This window comes from Rhopalosiphum maidis, chromosome 3 (genome assembly GCF_003676215.2).
Source record: "Rhopalosiphum maidis isolate BTI-1 chromosome 3, ASM367621v3, whole genome shotgun sequence".
In the NCBI taxonomy this organism is placed as follows: domain Eukaryota; kingdom Metazoa; phylum Arthropoda; class Insecta; order Hemiptera; family Aphididae; genus Rhopalosiphum; species Rhopalosiphum maidis.
Window position 1 is genome coordinate 39661801 of NC_040879.1, and position 19245 is coordinate 39681045.

At 25.4% G+C, this 19245-nt stretch overlaps 1 protein-coding gene and 1 pseudogene across 1 annotated transcript; one reads left to right on the forward strand and one right to left on the reverse strand.

Moving 5' to 3' along the window:
* Positions 1–646: 646 nt before the first annotated feature.
* Positions 647–3522, reverse strand: LOC114253678 (annotated as a pseudogene).
* Positions 3523–9891: 6369 nt separating this feature from the next.
* LOC113555611 (D-glucuronyl C5-epimerase-like) lies at positions 9892–16622 on the forward strand. Its single transcript, XM_026960069.1, has 10 exons — positions 9892–10348; positions 11206–11377; positions 12270–12392; positions 12577–12751; positions 12852–13079; positions 13764–13936; positions 14924–15064; positions 15163–15350; positions 15652–15925; positions 15991–16622. The coding sequence occupies exons 2-10, from the start codon at positions 11246–11248 to the stop codon at positions 16255–16257; spliced, it is 1701 nt and encodes a 566-aa protein (XP_026815870.1). The 5' UTR covers positions 9892–10348; positions 11206–11245; the 3' UTR covers positions 16258–16622.
* Positions 16623–19245: the final 2623 nt, after the last annotated feature.

The following is a 19245-nucleotide window of genomic DNA, read 5'->3' on the forward strand; positions in this document are numbered from 1 at the left end:
AAATAATTGGAGATTTAAATCATTCAGAATAGTTAGTTAAATAAAAATATATGATAATACAACTTCTGTTAAGACTTTCCCATTTAAATCTGTTATGATTTTTTTTTTTTTTTATTGCACCTGTTTCTTAAAGTGTTACTAGTCTGGATTTGACTACAAAGTCCTTTCTAGATAAAGCTTTTGTCTATTGTAAAAGTATGGTCTCATATTTAGGGACAGTGATGTTATTAGTGCAGTTCATACATCAACTTACATGCGGGAACAATACATGGATGCACAAGCATGTTGAAAATAAATAAAAACCACACATAATCAAATACTAAATATCTAGTAATTTAATGAAATTATAAAAAAATAATGAGCAATAAATACAATACTAAAAATTCTTGACAGTGAATAAATAATGACATTTTAAAACAATATTAATTTAAAATCAGCAATCAATGAACTGAATTAAACACAAACGATGTTACGAGACATAGTGTGATCTGATAATCGGCAATCCGAGTTACTATTAAGTGTATTATTGTAATACAATTAATATAAATTATTTATACCTATTAGCTATTACAATTAATTTTCATAAATCTGTGACAATTGCATTGTAGTATTATTATATTCAAAATTTCAATTTATAATTAATATTAGTTTTGCGGTTGACATGTATATAGAATAACCGCAACTTCCATTGGTCCAAAATATTAATGAGTCTTAGAGAATCTGACAATCCAGTTGGTTCGACCGCGGCATTCAAAAATTATACATATCATTCAGTTTTTCTTCTTCTTTGTATAAATCAAATACAACCACGACATGTTCTAATAATTTAATAACACTAGATACCTTTTTGGATTTTTTTTTTAAATAAATATTATCCACCAAATCTTGTACAAACCTAAACAAAATTTTTTTTAAGAGCAATACTTTATTAATAATATCTTATGATTATTATTAAGGAGATTGGAAGCGGTGACTTTCTGTCTTTGTCTAACACACATGGAATATAGCTATACGGCTGACAAAAATTAAGGTACTTCTAGTTGTTCAATTTAAAATATGTAAAGATGTTTTAATTGGTACACAAGTTTACTTGGCATCGGTCGAAGCACTTTTCGATTGTTTTATTATTTAAAATAAACATTTTAAATTTTATAAATTTGTCAATTTTTATTATTAAATATATTAAAAATATGTTTTGACCGATGCAAAGTAAACTTATATACCAATTCAATTATCTTTACATATTTTAAATCGAACAACTAGAAGTACCTAAATTTTTGTCAAGCGCGTATAGCTATTTTTCCTATGTTCCTCGTGTGTAAGACAAAGACAGAAAATCACTGCTTCCAATCCCTTAATGATAAGTTTTATATCAATTATAAAAATAAATAAAGTACAACTTCATTACTTTTTTACTCGTGTTTTCACACAATTTATGTATTTTATAAATTTGAATAATGGTGAGATTATGAGTACTTCTTCCTAAATATATTATGTATAATAAAGTATAAGCGATAGATTAAGTTTATTATTTTGATTATCGCAACAGTTTATATAAACTGTTTGTTAATAATAATATATGCAAATATGTTTTTAAGAGCAATTCGTTTTATAGACACTAGTTGGGTGAAGAATCTAAAGCTTTTATTATAAAGTGTTATCATAAATAATACATACCATTCTTTTATGCTAGATGGAAATGCACTCGTATCATCAGTTTTTCCTAAAAGTGACTTGCATAGTTTATATGTTAAGTAAGTATACATTTTTTTCATTATTTGTCCTCTCAAAGGTAAAATAAATCCACAATCATAATATTTAATAAATCATCTTCATTGTGTTTTGAATACAGTTCTTGAGCAAATGACATAATATTAGTACCATTATCTTCTTCTAATGCTGTTTTGATACAAACACTAAATAATCCTTTAACCACATTTATCATTTGTCCCAACAGATGATCAAAATATATTGTAACCATTTACTTGGCTATCGTTAGCAATTCGGCAACACTAAATTTCTTATTATTTTTTAGTATATTGTGAGATATGAATGTTATTACTAATTCAAAATTATGCCGCCCAATGTTTTGATATTTTAATGATGGACCACTACTTCAAATATCGAAATCGGCTCCCCATTTGCTTAAAATATTTTGAACATCCTGAAAAATATAATTATTTATGTTTTAATAATGGTTATCTTTAGGCAAAAAGTTTATCATATTTATTTATTAAATAGATAATATGAATAGAATTTATTATTTTCAAAACATACACCAAATTCAGGTGATCAGTTTGTTTTCATTAAATGGTTAAAATGAATATTGGCTTTAAGTTCATTTCTCTCAATTGACATAATTTGTAAGCGTTGTAAACACAATGAATCAGTATCTGCATTTTCTTTAAAGCGTATATTTTAATTAGAGTGGTCAACATGATCCGAATTCATTAATTCAAGATGAACTTCTTCGCTGTCTTCAAAACCAATAGTCTGGTTTATACTTTCTTGATACAAGGTGTAAATAATTGTCATATCTTCATCAAGTTCAGCACTTTGTTTCAAAAGCTTTCCTTCAGAGCGCCTCTCTTTCAGAATTTTTTAATATCAAATTTAAATTTTTTTTTAACATTCTTGCAAACTTTCTTTGTTCTTGCCATTCTAAAAAATAAAAATGAAATAAATATCACTTAAACAAGCATTGTAAAGCATTGTGCAATTATATAATATTAGAATTATTAGGTTACCTACCAGTGGCAACTATCCTTAAAAATATAGGTGTAGCGAAACATAAGAAGTAATCACCCAACCTCAATAATATTCATCCATATAACATCCTATCTACTGAATAGTTTATTCAGCATGTTGAAAAAAAATAGTTACTATTATACTATTAAAATATTCCAAAGTATTATTGTATTATTTGCTTACGAAAAATTACATAGACAACCCATCCCATCCACCTCTAATTAAAAATGTAGCAGGCGCTACACTTCTACTATAAGATAGCCGCCTCTGTTACCTACTATAATAAGTTATCAAATAAACAAATAAGTAACCATCTGTAAGAAATTAATAAAAAATATTATTTATTTTTTACATACATTATGAAGAATATCAATATATATCAAATATTTCAAATTTACTTTGTTTATCGTCAGATGTTATATTGTTCTTCAATTTTCATGAAATCTCAGGATAAGCTTGACTGAACTTAATCTTGAATGCTCCGAAGTGCTTGGTTCGCCGAGTTCAAAAACGATCGTTACGTTACTATGATTATGAATATAAATGTATAACAAATAACAATTATATTCTGTGTTGACTAATAACTACTGTTACTCAACAATCTACATCTACATTCCACAATATTTTATTTTTAGGTTTTGTTCAATTGTAAATAATGTACTTGACACCTGTAAATTTGTTGAATTGAGCGGGAATAAAATTATTTATGATTCTACCAGCTGCCGAGCCTCGGGCTGTTCGGTCTCCGAAGATGACAGCCACGCTTTTCAGCATGATTTAAGATAATATATATATATATTTATGTATATACATATAACTAGATCGTGATACACAAATATATATATTATCTTAAATCATGCTTTTCAGCCAGCAATTCTCATATAAGAAACGCATAAATTGGAGCCGAACCATAATGCAATTGTACCAATAATGAAATATAAAATTTCCCAATTTTATTCACAAACTTAGGTTTTTCTCATATCTTATCATTGTATAATTATTGTACAATTCAAATTTATGTATTTTAAAATCCAATGATTGTATAATCGTAAATTTAAAGATATTTCGCTTTTGAGCTGTTTTCCAGAAAAACCGTGAGAGTTAAGACCGTGAAAGTCGTAAAACATTAAATTGATCCTTGTAACGAACTATTTTTGATTTAAAAAGTGTAAATAAGGATTTTTAAAACATCGTTTTAAAAGGTCAAATGGTTTTTAAAAACTAAAAATTTCGAAGTATCGAAAATCTTGTTTATAAGTTGTATTTGTTAGTAGACATTTGATAGAAACTTAGGAATGGACCTTTACAAAAATTATTGTGTAACAATGTAACCAAAAAAAAAATATATATATATATTTTTTATAATATTACTCAGTCAACTAACTGTCAATATTTTTATTCATAAGACAAACTATTAAAGTGACCAACACACACTTAAAAACAAACCTAAATTCCCAAAAATAGTATGTTTGTGGTGCTATAGGTGAATCTGCGTAATATAAAATTCATAATAATTTTGATTCTTACTAATATGACAAAAGATGTGTGCATTTGTATTCTTTTATATACCTATACCAATGAAGCAATGACATTAGCATTATAATGTTATAGAAATACATCGAGAGATACACATTTCCTATAACAATATGATACAACATATGTTGAATATGATGTAATTATTTGTAATTATAATTTATTTTTTTTAAATGCAGTTTCAAAATCAATTGTAGGTACATATTATTATCAGTTGTACATTCAACAGAATTTATAAACTATAAATAAAACTTAAAAATTGCATTTATTTGATTAATATCTATATATATTTTATGTATAAGGTACATGGTCACATAAAACACACACATAAGTTATGCATAAATTACATAAATTATGAAACTGTTATTTTATAAATCTATTAAAAATTATATTGCTTAAATATAAATATATATTTTTTATATTTTGCTTAATATGTTTGTCATTAAATACAAGTAAAAAAAAAAAAGTAGTAAAGATGGGACATATTTACTTTAGTGAGTTGATTCAAGAATGCAATTAAATGAACTGGTTTAGACTGTTTAGTGAACATTTAATCATAAGATATAAGAATCATAATTCAACTTGTTAATTTGTTTGTGATTTGTGAATACCACTGACAAGTTCATTTAAATTGAATCATTAATTGATTCTACGGTGAGTTGTTTCTTATCGTAATCATAAAAAATTTAATTAAATTACTCAATTCTAATTTATATATTAAAAAATATAAGTTGTAAGTTTGTAAAGTATGTATGATTTGTAAGATTTGAATACAAAATAGTTAGTTATAGGAATGTAAATATCCATTATACAAGAAGTCACTATTTCCATTTTTTTTGTTTTTATAGATGAAATTTGAATTTAAATAGTGTAAAAAAAAATTAGTTTGTTGACAAATTAAAAAGACAATAAATAAAAACTTTCTACAGATTATAACATATAAGGAGTTAAGTAAAAAAAAGTAATTTTAGTCACAATAATCTTCATATCAAATAATTCTTTTATTTTATTTTTTATTTATTTTAAGCTGACAAACTATGTTTGGTAATCAAAGAGCAGATATTTATCAATAGAGTAATATGGATAACTGGTTGGATATTGATATGATATATTTTTATCTTGTCAACATTCAAACAGCCAACCAGACAAGGAAATTATATATATATTTTTTTTAATATTAAAGTATATTGAAAATGTTTTTTTATGCTTTTTGAAAGCAATGTATTTAACTACTGGACAATTTATGACGCTGACCATTTAATGGAATCTACAAAAAATTATCTATCGATAAACTTAAGACTTCACCGTTTTTCGTTCTTCTATGTGGAATTAATCACATCCACAAACGGATAAGGACAAAAGTTTTGAATACCTAAAAAACATAATATTACATTTGCCAATAATTTGTGATTTACTAATAGGACTATACTCTATTACATATTGTTCAGCGTTAATAGATTTTGAGAATAGTCGAAAAGATTTAAAAATAATAATTTATAAATACACGGCTAGAGTAAAACGGTTTATTAATTATTAATTGTACCTATCGCATACGATCGAATGATCGACTGACTGCATCATACTTACATTGCAATAAATGATGGCGACGAATTTTACATATTATACAATGAAATTGCTTACATACAATTTACTAAATTCTTAATACTACACTAGTGATTCTTAACAACACTAAATAGATTTATTCTTGATATGATTAAATGAAAAACTTCTATTAAGTATGTAATACAATTTAATAAATCATTTATAATTTGTATACTTATGAGTTTATGACGTTCATATAAGACAATATACTTACTGTTATAAACTACTGTTATTAATCAGAATGTCTTCCTTATATTTAACCTAATATTTGAATATGCATCAAATAAGTACTAATAAGTGCTTATAGATTATTATAACGATGAAATACACTACGAAATCAAGAATATTTACGCTTTTGAAAAGGTATTCAAGGTGTATTGTAATTTGAACGTATAATAAGTAATTGTACTATTGTAGTTGTTTTCTTTAAATAGAGTATTGTATTCGTATGATATACATATTTTATCGTTTGTGTATATATTTCTTAAACTTTTTTTTAAAATTTAGAAAATTTACTTAGTCGTAATTTTTACAATCTAAAAGTTCTTTGATTCTAGTTGATAGGACTTGTATTTCTAGTAACAAGTTGAAATTACAATAAAATACTGTATCATATTATACGCCATAACTTTAATCTGCTAACCGTTATTACAATGTTACTAATATTATTGTCGATACAATTTAATTCTTTGCTCAATCGTATGTATTCATCTTCTATATCTAAAACTAAATCATAATTCATAAGGTTGTTGTTGCTTTTGATAATTCAAATTTAGAATGTTCAGTATTATTATACCGGTTTAGGGTATTGTTAAACTTTCTTAATTGAAAAATACAATTATTTATTTCGAAACCAGATTTATTGAAGAAATTGTCTTAAATAATGTTTAATATGTAGACAATAAACATGTTATAAGTAGGTAAATAAAATGAATATTTCTAAAAGTTTTATATTCTAAGCAGTCCCTATTTTTGCGTGCAGTAGCAAATTATTAATAGGCGAAAAAAGTGTATGTTTACTAGTTACAACCCTTAAAAATCTTTGTCTAGATATGCTAAAAAAAAAAAAAATGGTAAAGTGTGTAGTAGCAAAATTTTCAAAAATAAAGATAGATTCTAAGACATAAATTTTCTAAAAATTGTCATTCTAAAACTCGTTATTCTAACACATGATACATGGTTTTGAGATCCAGCTTGAAGTACTAACTCCTTTATTATTGGTCGTATTGTCTTGAAATCTTCGAGGTTCAATGCAGTGATATCTCAAGATCAAATTTCTGCTCTCTAAAACGTTGAATTTTAATTTTAAAATTGAGAAATTGCTAAAACGCTAAACCCACCAATTTTTTTTTTTTTAAAAAACTTCACATTTAAATCTTCACTTACCGTCTAAATAATTGAGTTAAAAAACTTTTACTAGTTAGAAAATCATTTAGGGATGCATCTACGTCGATCCTTGAAGATTTTATCTATATAAATTTTTGGAAACGTAATAATATTAATTAAAAAATTGAATTTTTGAACAAAAAATCATAATAAATAAAAAATTAGAATTTGGACAGTTATATAATTATAAATGAGAGGACAATTTTTATATATGCAATGGTTTGCGAGGAAAATAGGAAATCGTGAAAATATTGAATGCGTGATTGGGTTGCCTATATAAACACCTTCTATTGATGAAAGAAAATATCTTACAGCCTAGCTATATTAATTAAGCATATTATGATCACTAATATTATTGAAATATAAAAAAGACACAGATTAAAAATGTCCATAAAACAATTTTTTTGTTGTGTAACAAAGTTTAAAAAAATAGTATAAGGATACTCATAAGTAGGGTTAGTGCTTTTTATGTAGTAAACAATTGTAAAATATGCATTTTATTTACCAAAATATCCAAGAACAATTTTTTTTTAATATTAGTTAATATTACATGCTATTATAAAATTATGTTTTTTTTAAATTTTCAAATGTGAAAGACCGGCGATTATATAGAAGATTTATATTGGTTGAAACTCCTTTCCACATCACATCATACATGCTGTTGTTAGAGCATGTAAACAAATTTTACTTATTCGTACGTGTGTAAGGCGGAGACAACACATGTGGGTACGACGTCCTCTTAAGTCTATTTTAATTTGATAGGTAGTATATTTACGATAATTCGACAAATAAACCAATAAGACGTTCCTAAAATAAATACCATTTAAAATTAACAAGATTCTCAACAATTTACATCTATGCTGTAATTATATGCATTATGTTAAAAATATGCAAAATAAAAATTGTTCTATTTAATCAAGAATAAGCCAAATCGTGGACATATCTGACAACCAATCAATTTGGACTTAAGGAAAAAAAGCATGCAAATGCATAGAAATCCTAGCCCTACTCATAAGTTATGTTTTTTTATAAGTATTATAAGTTTATAATTTGAGTATTTGACATTTATCAAAATCGAAAAAAATAAACTATTTTGTAGTTAAGTTATCTTTCATGTATTTTTAAATTTTGAAAATTTTATACATGATTTTTCATAAGTAGTTGTAGTTGAGTAGTTCATAATATTGAAATCATAAAATCTAAATATATACAAAGACAATTTTTTGTTATACACATTTGAAGTTCAAATTCGGTCGAAATCACATATTTAAACTAAAATGACTAATTATTTTATTTTGTTATAAATTATAACTTATAATTTAAAAATTATTCGCGGGCATATGAAACTTTTAGAGTATATTATTATATTTCTTACATATAATGGCATTTCAAATACATTTTTTTTAAATATGTCACACCATCCATTACACTTATTATAATGACCCATTATTAACCTACTGTACAGTAAAGCAACATCCACTTCTCAATTTTTTATAGTTAGGATTGAAAATTGAAAACAAAACAAAGTTTCTCATAAATAGTTCATACTGAAACCAACAAATTTGAAAATACTTAAATAAGTTAAATACAGTTTTTTTATAAACATTATAAGTTAAATTTTAATAAGAATAACATCACTTTTTAATTTTTAAGTAGTATTTTAAACACAATGTAATAGGTACCTACGTTAGTAAGTTAGTTTATTAACTATAATTTATTTCAAAACCATATATATAACGCTATATCCACCGGAGAGGTGTTCGCACCTGCCTGCCTAATCATGGGAACCTACGCCTAAAGCAATAAAGCCTGATACAATTTGAGTTGTAAATCGAAGCCGAATTAAACCCGAACCTCAAGCAGTTAAGCCGTTTCGGAGCCGCTAAAAATTCCGCGTTAGACGTCGTTTTACATAAACGAATCGTATGATTCGCAAATAACGAGACACATACCTATAGGTAATCTCTTTTCGTGTATTTTAACGAATTTCGTCTACAATAATAATTGTTTATTTATAATTATAATTTCACATAGGTAACGCGGACACAATTAGGCATACTATTCATTACCACACACACAAACGTGCACACGTCGTAATATTGTAATAACAATTAACAGTATACCGTATGGACACATGTATATTTTTTCTCTGTTCGGGTAACTATAAAACGATTTAAGCGCTATTATTATAAATAAATCCAACGGCAAAACGCATCGCGCGAGTAGTTCCCAAAGCGATTGGCCGTCGAAGGTCGGTTTTACACACGTCGTATCGATCGCGCGTAGATCGTACACGTCGCGCGGCGCGTACCCGCAAAGCAACCTCGACGACGGGAAAACGTCGGCAGGGCTGAAAAATGCGGGTAAAGACGAAATCGGCGGGGCTCGGGGACGTAGATCGAACCATGCTTCGTAGCCCCCCCCCCCCCGCGGACGACGATATTTACTTAGATTATTATTTTTTATTATCTACACGTTTGGGTGACCATTTTTATCAAGGCGCGAATGCCAAACGTACAACTCCTAGCGCTTCGACGGACAATTACGGCGCTAGACGACACTAGGAAGTATATTATTATTATTTCGCACGCGCTGTTTCGGTAGTTATCAAAATCCAGTCTCGTTATCAGTTATCACTTTAAGAGTTACGAGTGCACCGACACGAAATAATGTTATTCATATTATTACACTTAATAACAAGTAACAACAATAATCATCGTTCACCGTCGCGATTTTCAGTTATGATCGGTCCGCCGAAATAATATTAATAAGACAACCGTAGTTATTGGTCCATTGGGCCGACGCGACAAATAATAAAAGCTAACAGTTATTCATTAGCAGTAGGTAGGCTAAGACTGTCGACTGTCGAGAATTTTCTTTTTTTTGTTAATGATTGTGCGCCCTGACCGTCTCGATACCGAACGATCAGACTACTGATGTCTTGATGGACAGCATTTCGTCGCGAGACAGTTGTCGCAGAAATAATAATTATCATTGTCTCCTGTCGACGATCGTTTAAAATGATTGGACTGCCGTCACATTCCACCTATCTGGACATTGTATAGCATCAATAATACAGGTACATCAGGCTTAGTAGGCGATACATTTGCACAATTATTAAACTGTAGTATTTGTCCACGTTGGTCTACTCATACATTGTTTGACTACAGTGATCGGGCCAAATAAATGCCTATAATCAGAGTATTATAATATCACTCATAGTTTATGTAGAATTGTCATTACAAGATTCATTAATTTTGGGTATTTAAGTTGTTTTCAAACTCTCATTATTCTAACTGGAAATAGTTATATTTTGGCTAAATATTGCATAACCTACTTAATATGAATAACAAAAGTAGTATCTCACAAATGCTAATAGACTATTATCATAATTTAGAATTAATCAAGAATTAATATTTTTTAATAAGTTAATGGCTTAACATTAATACACTTATAGTTTTTTCTTTCTTCGGATTAACTATTATGATACAGCAAATACCTATATATTTATTTTTTAATCGTTTTAAGCGTATGTTGTATAAGTATCTACTTAACTATTTATTTATAACCAATTCAGATTGCATATGCTGTCATTTTAATAATATTCGATTATCAGTTAATTATTCTTGGTATAATAAGATAATTAAATAATTCAATTAGGTATAAAATATAATACTGTCAGTACCTAAAAAATTACATACTTTTATCATAATTTTTTAATGAATATGTAATTATTTATTTATTATTGTATACCTACCTACTTAGATAATAATTTTATTTGATATGATTATCATTTATAAAATAATTAATAGTAAAACAATCATTAAATTATAAATAACACACTTATCTATAAAATAAGGACTATAATACAGTATTTTAAAAATAATAAGTGTACTAGAATGTTGTTTTATTTTATTATTTTTTTTTTTTTTGCAGTTATTCATCATTAAATTATTCAAATGACTATTAAACCAGTATGAGATTAAATATAAGAACGCTCTTTTTAGTTCTTTCTACGTTTATTATAATATGCACAGTGTCATTATGGTCCAATTGCTCAAATCAAACATTTGATACATTTTCAAAGAATATCAAACCTAATTATGAAGTAAGTAACAAATTATTCTAATATTTATTAAATAAAATACTACTAATAATGTAAACAATGTCAAGTATATTAAAAATATTTGTTATTTCTTTTTAATCAATGTCACAATTAATTTTAAATTCTGAGCAGTGTGATGAATGTATTAATTTTAAAATAATATGTGTTGAAAAATGTTGAGTACATGTATTATACATTGATAAATAATAAAATACTTTGAGTGTGCTTTCTGATTGCAAATTGGATTTAGTTTACACCTTAAAAAGGTCTTAATTATAAATTCTTAATATTTCAAAAACTTATCAGAAAAAACAAACAAATAGGAAAAAGAAGAATTTTTAGCTGAACTAGTTTTCGACAAAACTAAATTTCTTTATTTTGTTATAATTCAAAAACAGCTAATATTAAACAAGTATTTATATTATACTTTTCTCTACTTGGTATAATTTTCAAAGTATTTTGTTTCTTGAATGGCATTCAAATAAAAAAAGTATGAAACTCAGTATACTATAATTATTTATTTTTTTAATTCAAAATATTATTGAAAACTAAACAGTATTATACATTTTGTTACTATATTTATTTAAAAAAATAAATATAAATTTAGTTTTAATCAATTAATGTATAATTTATATTATAGTACTTATAGTATAAATAAATTGTGATAAGGTAGTGTAGATAAGAACTATAAAAGCAAAGAGAAAAATAAGGTTTATATAAAATGCCCTTATCATACTTCTTTCTAAAATACATTCTTTAATAAAAAAAATGACAATCTCAATTATGATATTGTAAATTGTAATGTACTGCAGTATTTCAATTTTATAAATTAATTAAATATTTAAATTATATAAATAAATCATACTACGTATTGTAATTGCATTTTTATTTTCAGTCATTAGTTCAAAATATAAAGCCAATAGACTGTCTCATTAATGGAAATAACCTTCATGTGGATTGCCTTTTAAAAAATAGCACAGTTTATATTCCATTTTCATTTCTAAAAATTTATTTTGAGGTTTGTACTTTTTTGGTATTAATGTCTGGAATCTGCATGAATATATTATTTACAATTTACCTATTAATGTTATTAATGTTATTATAATAGCATATACTAATTGAAAGTTACATGCATAACGCATTTATGTTTAACGACTTTGTAATTACTATCACAAACAAAGTTAATTCTTTAATTTGTTTAGGTTTATGGAAAAATTATTGAAACTGATGAAAATAAAAAAAAGTTTCTTTGGTCACATAGCTATTCCAAAATATATCATCAAAATGGAAAATATGACTCTCGGGGTGTGTTTACTAATTTCCAAAATTATAAAGTTGAAGAAAGAGATCGCGTAAAATGTGTTAGTGCTTCTGAAGGCAAGTTTCAAGTTATAATTATATATATTGTATATTAATAAATTATAAAATATTTGTGTAATTTAAATTGAAAAAAAAAATTTCTATTTAATAATCTTAGGAGTGCCAGTATCAACTCAATGGAATCCTCATGGTTATTATTATCCAACACAAATAGCTCAATTTGGGTTATCTCACTATAGCAAAAATCTTACTTTACCATCACCAAAAATAAGGATTTTAGAAGATGGTCAGTTAAATCCTTTGTGGAATATTCCTGAAACTTCAAAAATACAAATAGCATTTAATGCGCAAGTCAATAGTAATGTTATTGATTTTTTCAGTACCGGTAAATTTAATACATATTTATCTACATTATAACATGACTACTTAATATATTTCTAGACCATGGGTCACCAACTAATTTTTATGGAGATCTGTTTTGACTTACCAAACTTTCCATGATCTAAAACATGTATGACAGCACTTTTTTAATACTTTAAAATTAATAACAAACACAATTTTATTATTATTATATCAAATACTATAGCTTTAAAATATTAACTCAATTATATTTGAAATTAAATTGGTTAAATTGATTTTTATTAAATCATTAAGAATGTTAAGGTTGTTATTAATTATGTTTTAAAAAATTTATTTTTGAAAAAGCAGCTTTGAAATGTTGAACTTAAATTATGCAAAGTTTTTTATTTAAGATTTTTAATTTACTTAAAAAAAAAATGTTTAATCCAGAACGGTTTGTACTTCCGAATTACAATTTTCCTTTAAAACTAAATCTCTTTAGAATTCCAGCTACAAGGTAGTTTTAATATAGTTGAAAGCAATTAAAATAATTCAGTGGTATTGCACGTTAAAACTAAATAACAAAAATGTTAGAAATAACAGACCCACAATATCAGAAAATACATTTATTCATCATTATATTTTATTAAAAATGTTTAAAATTGGCTAGTTGGTGACTCTTGTTAGTTGTTAAAAATTAATCATTTTATTATAAAATTATTTTATTTAGATAAACCAATTTCATTGAAAATTGACAGCAAAGAGGAATTTTTCATTAGTTTTGATGTAGCTTTATCTTTATCAACAAGTAGTAGTATTGTTATCACTATAAAAGATTTAAAGGAACAAAACGAAGTATGGAATCTGCATTATATATGTTCTAAAACATTTATATTTGCAAAGGTAAAATTAATTATTTTACATTTATGAAATAAAATTTATTCTTGTTGAGAGGATACTGTACCCTTGTGTTGTTTATGATCTAACTAAGGTAAAACATAGCATATTTGCGTTCAGCAGAATTCATTTTATGTTGTTAGCTTTCATATTAAAGTCAATTGACCTATTATCAAACCTAAAGCTAAGAACATTATTTAGGGCATCTCTTAGGTTTGTATTAATATTTTCATTTTAAAATAAGGTATACCCATTCAGTGGCGTATTTTTAATAATTTCTTGGGGGAGGTTTTAAAATTATTTTTAAAAATTATATGATAAAGCTTATTTGTTTTATCTTACTTTGAAACTAGGAATAAAGAAATCAAATGAATACAAACAATATTAATTTATAACTGAAAAAATGTTGTCGTGCCGTTACCGTATCGTCGTAACAAATTTCTCCCTTGTCGACTAAGTGTCAATATCGGTTACCAGCGCTCTACTATTATGGTTTTTGTTGATTGTGGACAATATTTTTACAATCTGTTTATCGACAACTCTGTACATGCATACTGGTTAGGTATTTTAGTTAAAAACTTCTACGACGAAGGGGGGGGGGATTGAATTCGAAAACCCCTCTCCTCCGTAAATACGCCACTATACCCATTTAAAACTTAAATTAAAATGCTCAAATTCGCTTAATAATATTAAAAAATAATAAAAAATAGTTATTTGTATTTTATATGTTTTATTTTTATGTGTGTACGATGTCCTCTAAATATTATGTGATTGAAATAATTCCTTACAAAATATAATAAATAATTTATAATTATTATCGAAAAATAATAATTTTATTTTATTTATTATTATTTATGTTATTTTTATGCGGTTTTTAATTTTTTTCAAATAGTTTTTACTATATCACTATATAATTACTAATTAAATTAGTAAAAACATATTTATAATTATACTTTTACACCATAATTATTTATAGCTATTTTTTTTCAATAGGGTCATAATATTTATCATGGAATGAATTGTGGTAGAGAGTTTGGTTGGAAAAAATTGACAAGAAATATATTAATTGACTTACAAAAGGGTTTACATGTATTAAAAAAAACAACAACAAAAATGTTTCGTTCAAAATATAAGGTACTATAGTTTCACTTCATTATAATCAAAATATTTTTGTTTATAATTATAATTTAATGCTAATCATTTATTGAATTATCAATTATGATTTTATTTAGTTGTGTGATTTTAAACTATATGGTGTTGGATTCCTGGACAACCTAACACTTAGTTCTAGTGATCATATTAGTCAATTTTATGCTGCTGCACGTTGGTTTAATAAACATCAAGATAAAGAGTCTGGTGGTTGGATTAATCCTGTTACTCGTAAAATATCTCCTGTTATAAAACCACTAAAGCCAGGATGGTAAGTATATTAACAATGTATTGCTAATTATAATATAAATTTATATAGTGTATAACAAGACCGTAACTGGTTGGGAGGATCCAGGGATCCAGACTCCCCTCCCCATAATTTTTAAAAGTAAAAATATATTGGAGGTGAAGTATAGTATATTGACTATAATTTTTCAACATTTATTATAAAAAAAAGTTGAATCCCTTCCAAATATTTTTTTCAGTTACAGCCTTTAAGATACACAGAATGTGTATTTTTTTTCTAAGTTTGATTACATACATTACTTGATTACTTACATATTACTCTATAGGTTATCTGCTATGGGGCAGGGTCAAGCAATATCATTGCTCTCTAGGGCATTTCACCATTCTGGTGGCAATGAAGTGTACTTAAATACAGCTCACACCGCTTTAAAACCATTTAAAATTGCGAGTAAAAATGGTGGTGTTTTGTCTAAATTTATGGATTTACACCCTTGGTATGATGAATATCCTACAGTTCCATCAATATTTATTTTAAATGGTTTTATGTATTCATTGATTGGATTATATGATTTATTTTCATTGGCTCCTAATGGCTCGAAGGTAATTAAAATTTTCTACTCTTTATAATTTTATATTCTATATTTTATAAAATGCTATAATTTTAGGTTTCACAAGAAGCTTATTCATTATGGAAACAAGGTATGACATCATTAAAAAATCTGTTACCGTTATTTGACATGGGTTCAAGATCAGCATATGATCTCAGACATGTAACACTTGATATAGCGCCAAATATTGCTCGATGGGATTACCACGCTACACATATCAACCAACTATTGTTATTGTCAACGCTGGACAATGCAACAGTTATACAAACTACAGCCAAAAGATGGATAGGTTATATGAATGGTGCTCGTGCATCACATAATTAAATTATTTACACTAAGAGTATTGAACATAAAATTAGTAAAATATAATTAAGAAATTGTCGGGAAAAAAGTATGGCTGTGACAATTTTTTTTTCCTAAAAATGTTGCATTTTTAATTAATTTTATATTTTTAGGGGAAATGTGCATTAATATAATAAATAAAAATTTTAGTTTAAATGAAAAACTGCAATTTAAACATTAAAATCATGAGTTAACAGGACATTTAACATTTAGTTAGTGAAGTGGTTATTTGTTTTAGAAATAAAATCTGTAATGCTTAACACAATATTATTAAATTGTATGGGATTTGTCACTAAAAATATCAAATATTCAATAATCGAATAATATTCTGAATCCAATTTTATCATATACCCTAATAATTTAACATACATTTTTTAAATTTTGTTGAATTAATTAAAAGTTTTTTTACACTAAAAAATTCAGTGGTTAATTTTCACCTAATCAGTATTAAAAATAACATAATACTAAGAAACAACTTATACCTATCATACATAGATTTTTTTTTAAACAACAATTATTTAAATAAATAATTTAACTCGGTTTCAAAAGTCTTATAATATAATTATTATAGAAACATGAAATATTATAATATGCTACAAGATAAATAATATTTAAAAATTGTTTTATTCCTATCAATTTTAATTTAAAAATTTAATATTAATAATACTATAAATACTAATATAGAATTATTTCATAAATAATAAATATCAGGGTTCCTCTGTATGTGAAATATTCTTGTTCACGCTAAATATTCTGATATAGCTTATATATATAAAAAATATTGATAGGGATACTGTTATTATTAAATCATTTGATTCTGATAATAACCTCATTTAATAAATTATATTTTCTAAAAAAAAAAAAAAAATACTAATTCAATTTCTCATTATAGTATTGACTTTGATAAAAACCACAAAGCAAAAAAATAAAGCATTCAAGTATGTTATTGTAATATGATTATTATTTAATAAGTAAACTAATAATTTAATTAAAGAGATTAATAAAAAAAATAAAAGTACTCCTTGTGTTGAAATCATATCTACTTAATCGATAAATCGAATGTGTATTAATGATCAATTTTTAGATTAGTTATTAAAAATTATATTAAAATAAATTGTTCTGAAAGAAAAAAACTAGTGTAGTTGATTAAAATATATATATATTTATTTATATAGCATGTTTTAATTTATAAAAAGAAAAAGTATTATTGTTAAAAAGTATTTACATTGGTATTATTTTTATTTAAAAAATTATATTTTAGTTTTAATTTACTTCCAATAAAAATATGTACCAAATGTAATGTTACTTTATGAAATCTACCTATACATGTAACTGTTCTGTTTATGGTGATTTTCTTAAATTTTAATTTTGCTGTTATATGTTTATTTGTCATATGATTATCATATAGTATTACAATTTACAAACAGAACCTTTGCAAGTAAATTTAAAATTACACTCCATTAGAATTATAGCGACAATCAAAATTTATAATAACACCTTATTTTTATACAGTTTGTATTACTATTACTATTAACCTCAAAACTATACACTATATGATTCCCATTGCTCTAACTTGCCTATAACTGCACTAGTGATCTCATAATTTACTATAAAATCAACTATGTTTAAGAATAGTAATAACAATTATTAATTTTAGAAATTATTGTAATATGCTCTATAACTGTATGTATCTATACTATATAATATACATATATATATAAAAATATGTAGTAAAACTGATAAAATCATTTGATTTTATAAATACTGATATGTAATAAATATTTGTATCTACAATGAATTGATTCTGATTTATTTTATATAATTATTACATACCTGTTAAAATTTATAGGTCCGCGCTTGTTTCGTAAAAATTATATGTACCTGTGACATGGAGATATTTTACTGATAAAGAATTATTAACAAAAAAATGGTCTTCGACCTTGTTAGATTAGTGAATGATTTGGGTTATAATATACTGCTTGCAAACCATATTTAAAAGAATATTTATATTTTTAATTAAATCAGTTAAATTATAATTGAAAAATATTGATTTATGCGAGTAAAAATGGTAGTTAAAAATTTAATAAATTTATTATAGAAAATTTAGTCCATTCATTTAACTAAAATAGGATAATAATTTCTAAATATTATATAATATCTTTAATTTTCTATAGTTCATAAAAGCTGATTTCAGAAATTAAAAAAACTGATAAATAGAATGGATAGTATATTTTGATAGAAATTATTCTACATATCAGATTTGTAAAAAAGCCATTCATTTAACTACAACACTAAATAGATGCTTTTAATCACAATAATACCATGTTAAAACTCTTTAATTCGCAATATTAAGAAAAGTCTTTAAGGATCTCAACCGAAAAGATGCCTTCCTATAAAGCAATACGGTGTACAAACTGATTATCTACTTCATTATATTCAGTGAAATCATCTACCGGGATCCCAGCCCGAAATGATATTTCTAAGTGTAATATAGGTAACAGAAATATATAGGTATAGACTCGCAACAGAAACTATGTTACACACAATATAATAGGACACAAAAGTAATATAAAAAAATATACACGCCGTATCGTTTATGATCGAATACAATGTAAATACTGCTTAAAACGTTTTGATAAGAATATCTTAATCGTAAAATAAGTAGTTGTTCACGGATTTTCATTTAAAATATGGAATTTTTCTCCCGATTTTGCATTGACATACGAGAAAAAGAATTGAAAAGAAAAATCTTCTAACAGGATCCCATACGGAATTTATGCTTGTATAAGCAACCTTAATACATCTTTGAAATAATTCTACCTATCGGCTTTCAAAATAAGCAGTTACCTTACTATAATACGAAGTTAGTGCTATTCATCAAAATAATGCTGCATCAAAACAGTATCCTTTGTATATTTAATTAAATCTTCTACAATGACCCGAGCCTGAAATGATTAAGAACAATCTTCT

Bases quoted from the DNA above. Each gene is read 5' to 3' on its own strand.
- LOC113555611 (XM_026960069.1), top strand. From the start codon at position 11,246: ATGAGATTAAATATAAGAACGCTCTTTTTAGTTCTTTCTACGTTTATT. The intron at 13,937-14,923 runs GTAAAATTAATT...TTTTTTCAATAG, and splicing joins AAACATTTATATTTGCAAAG to GGTCATAATATTTATCATGG. The intron at 15,065-15,162 runs GTACTATAGTTT...GATTTTATTTAG, and splicing joins TGTTTCGTTCAAAATATAAG to TTGTGTGATTTTAAACTATA.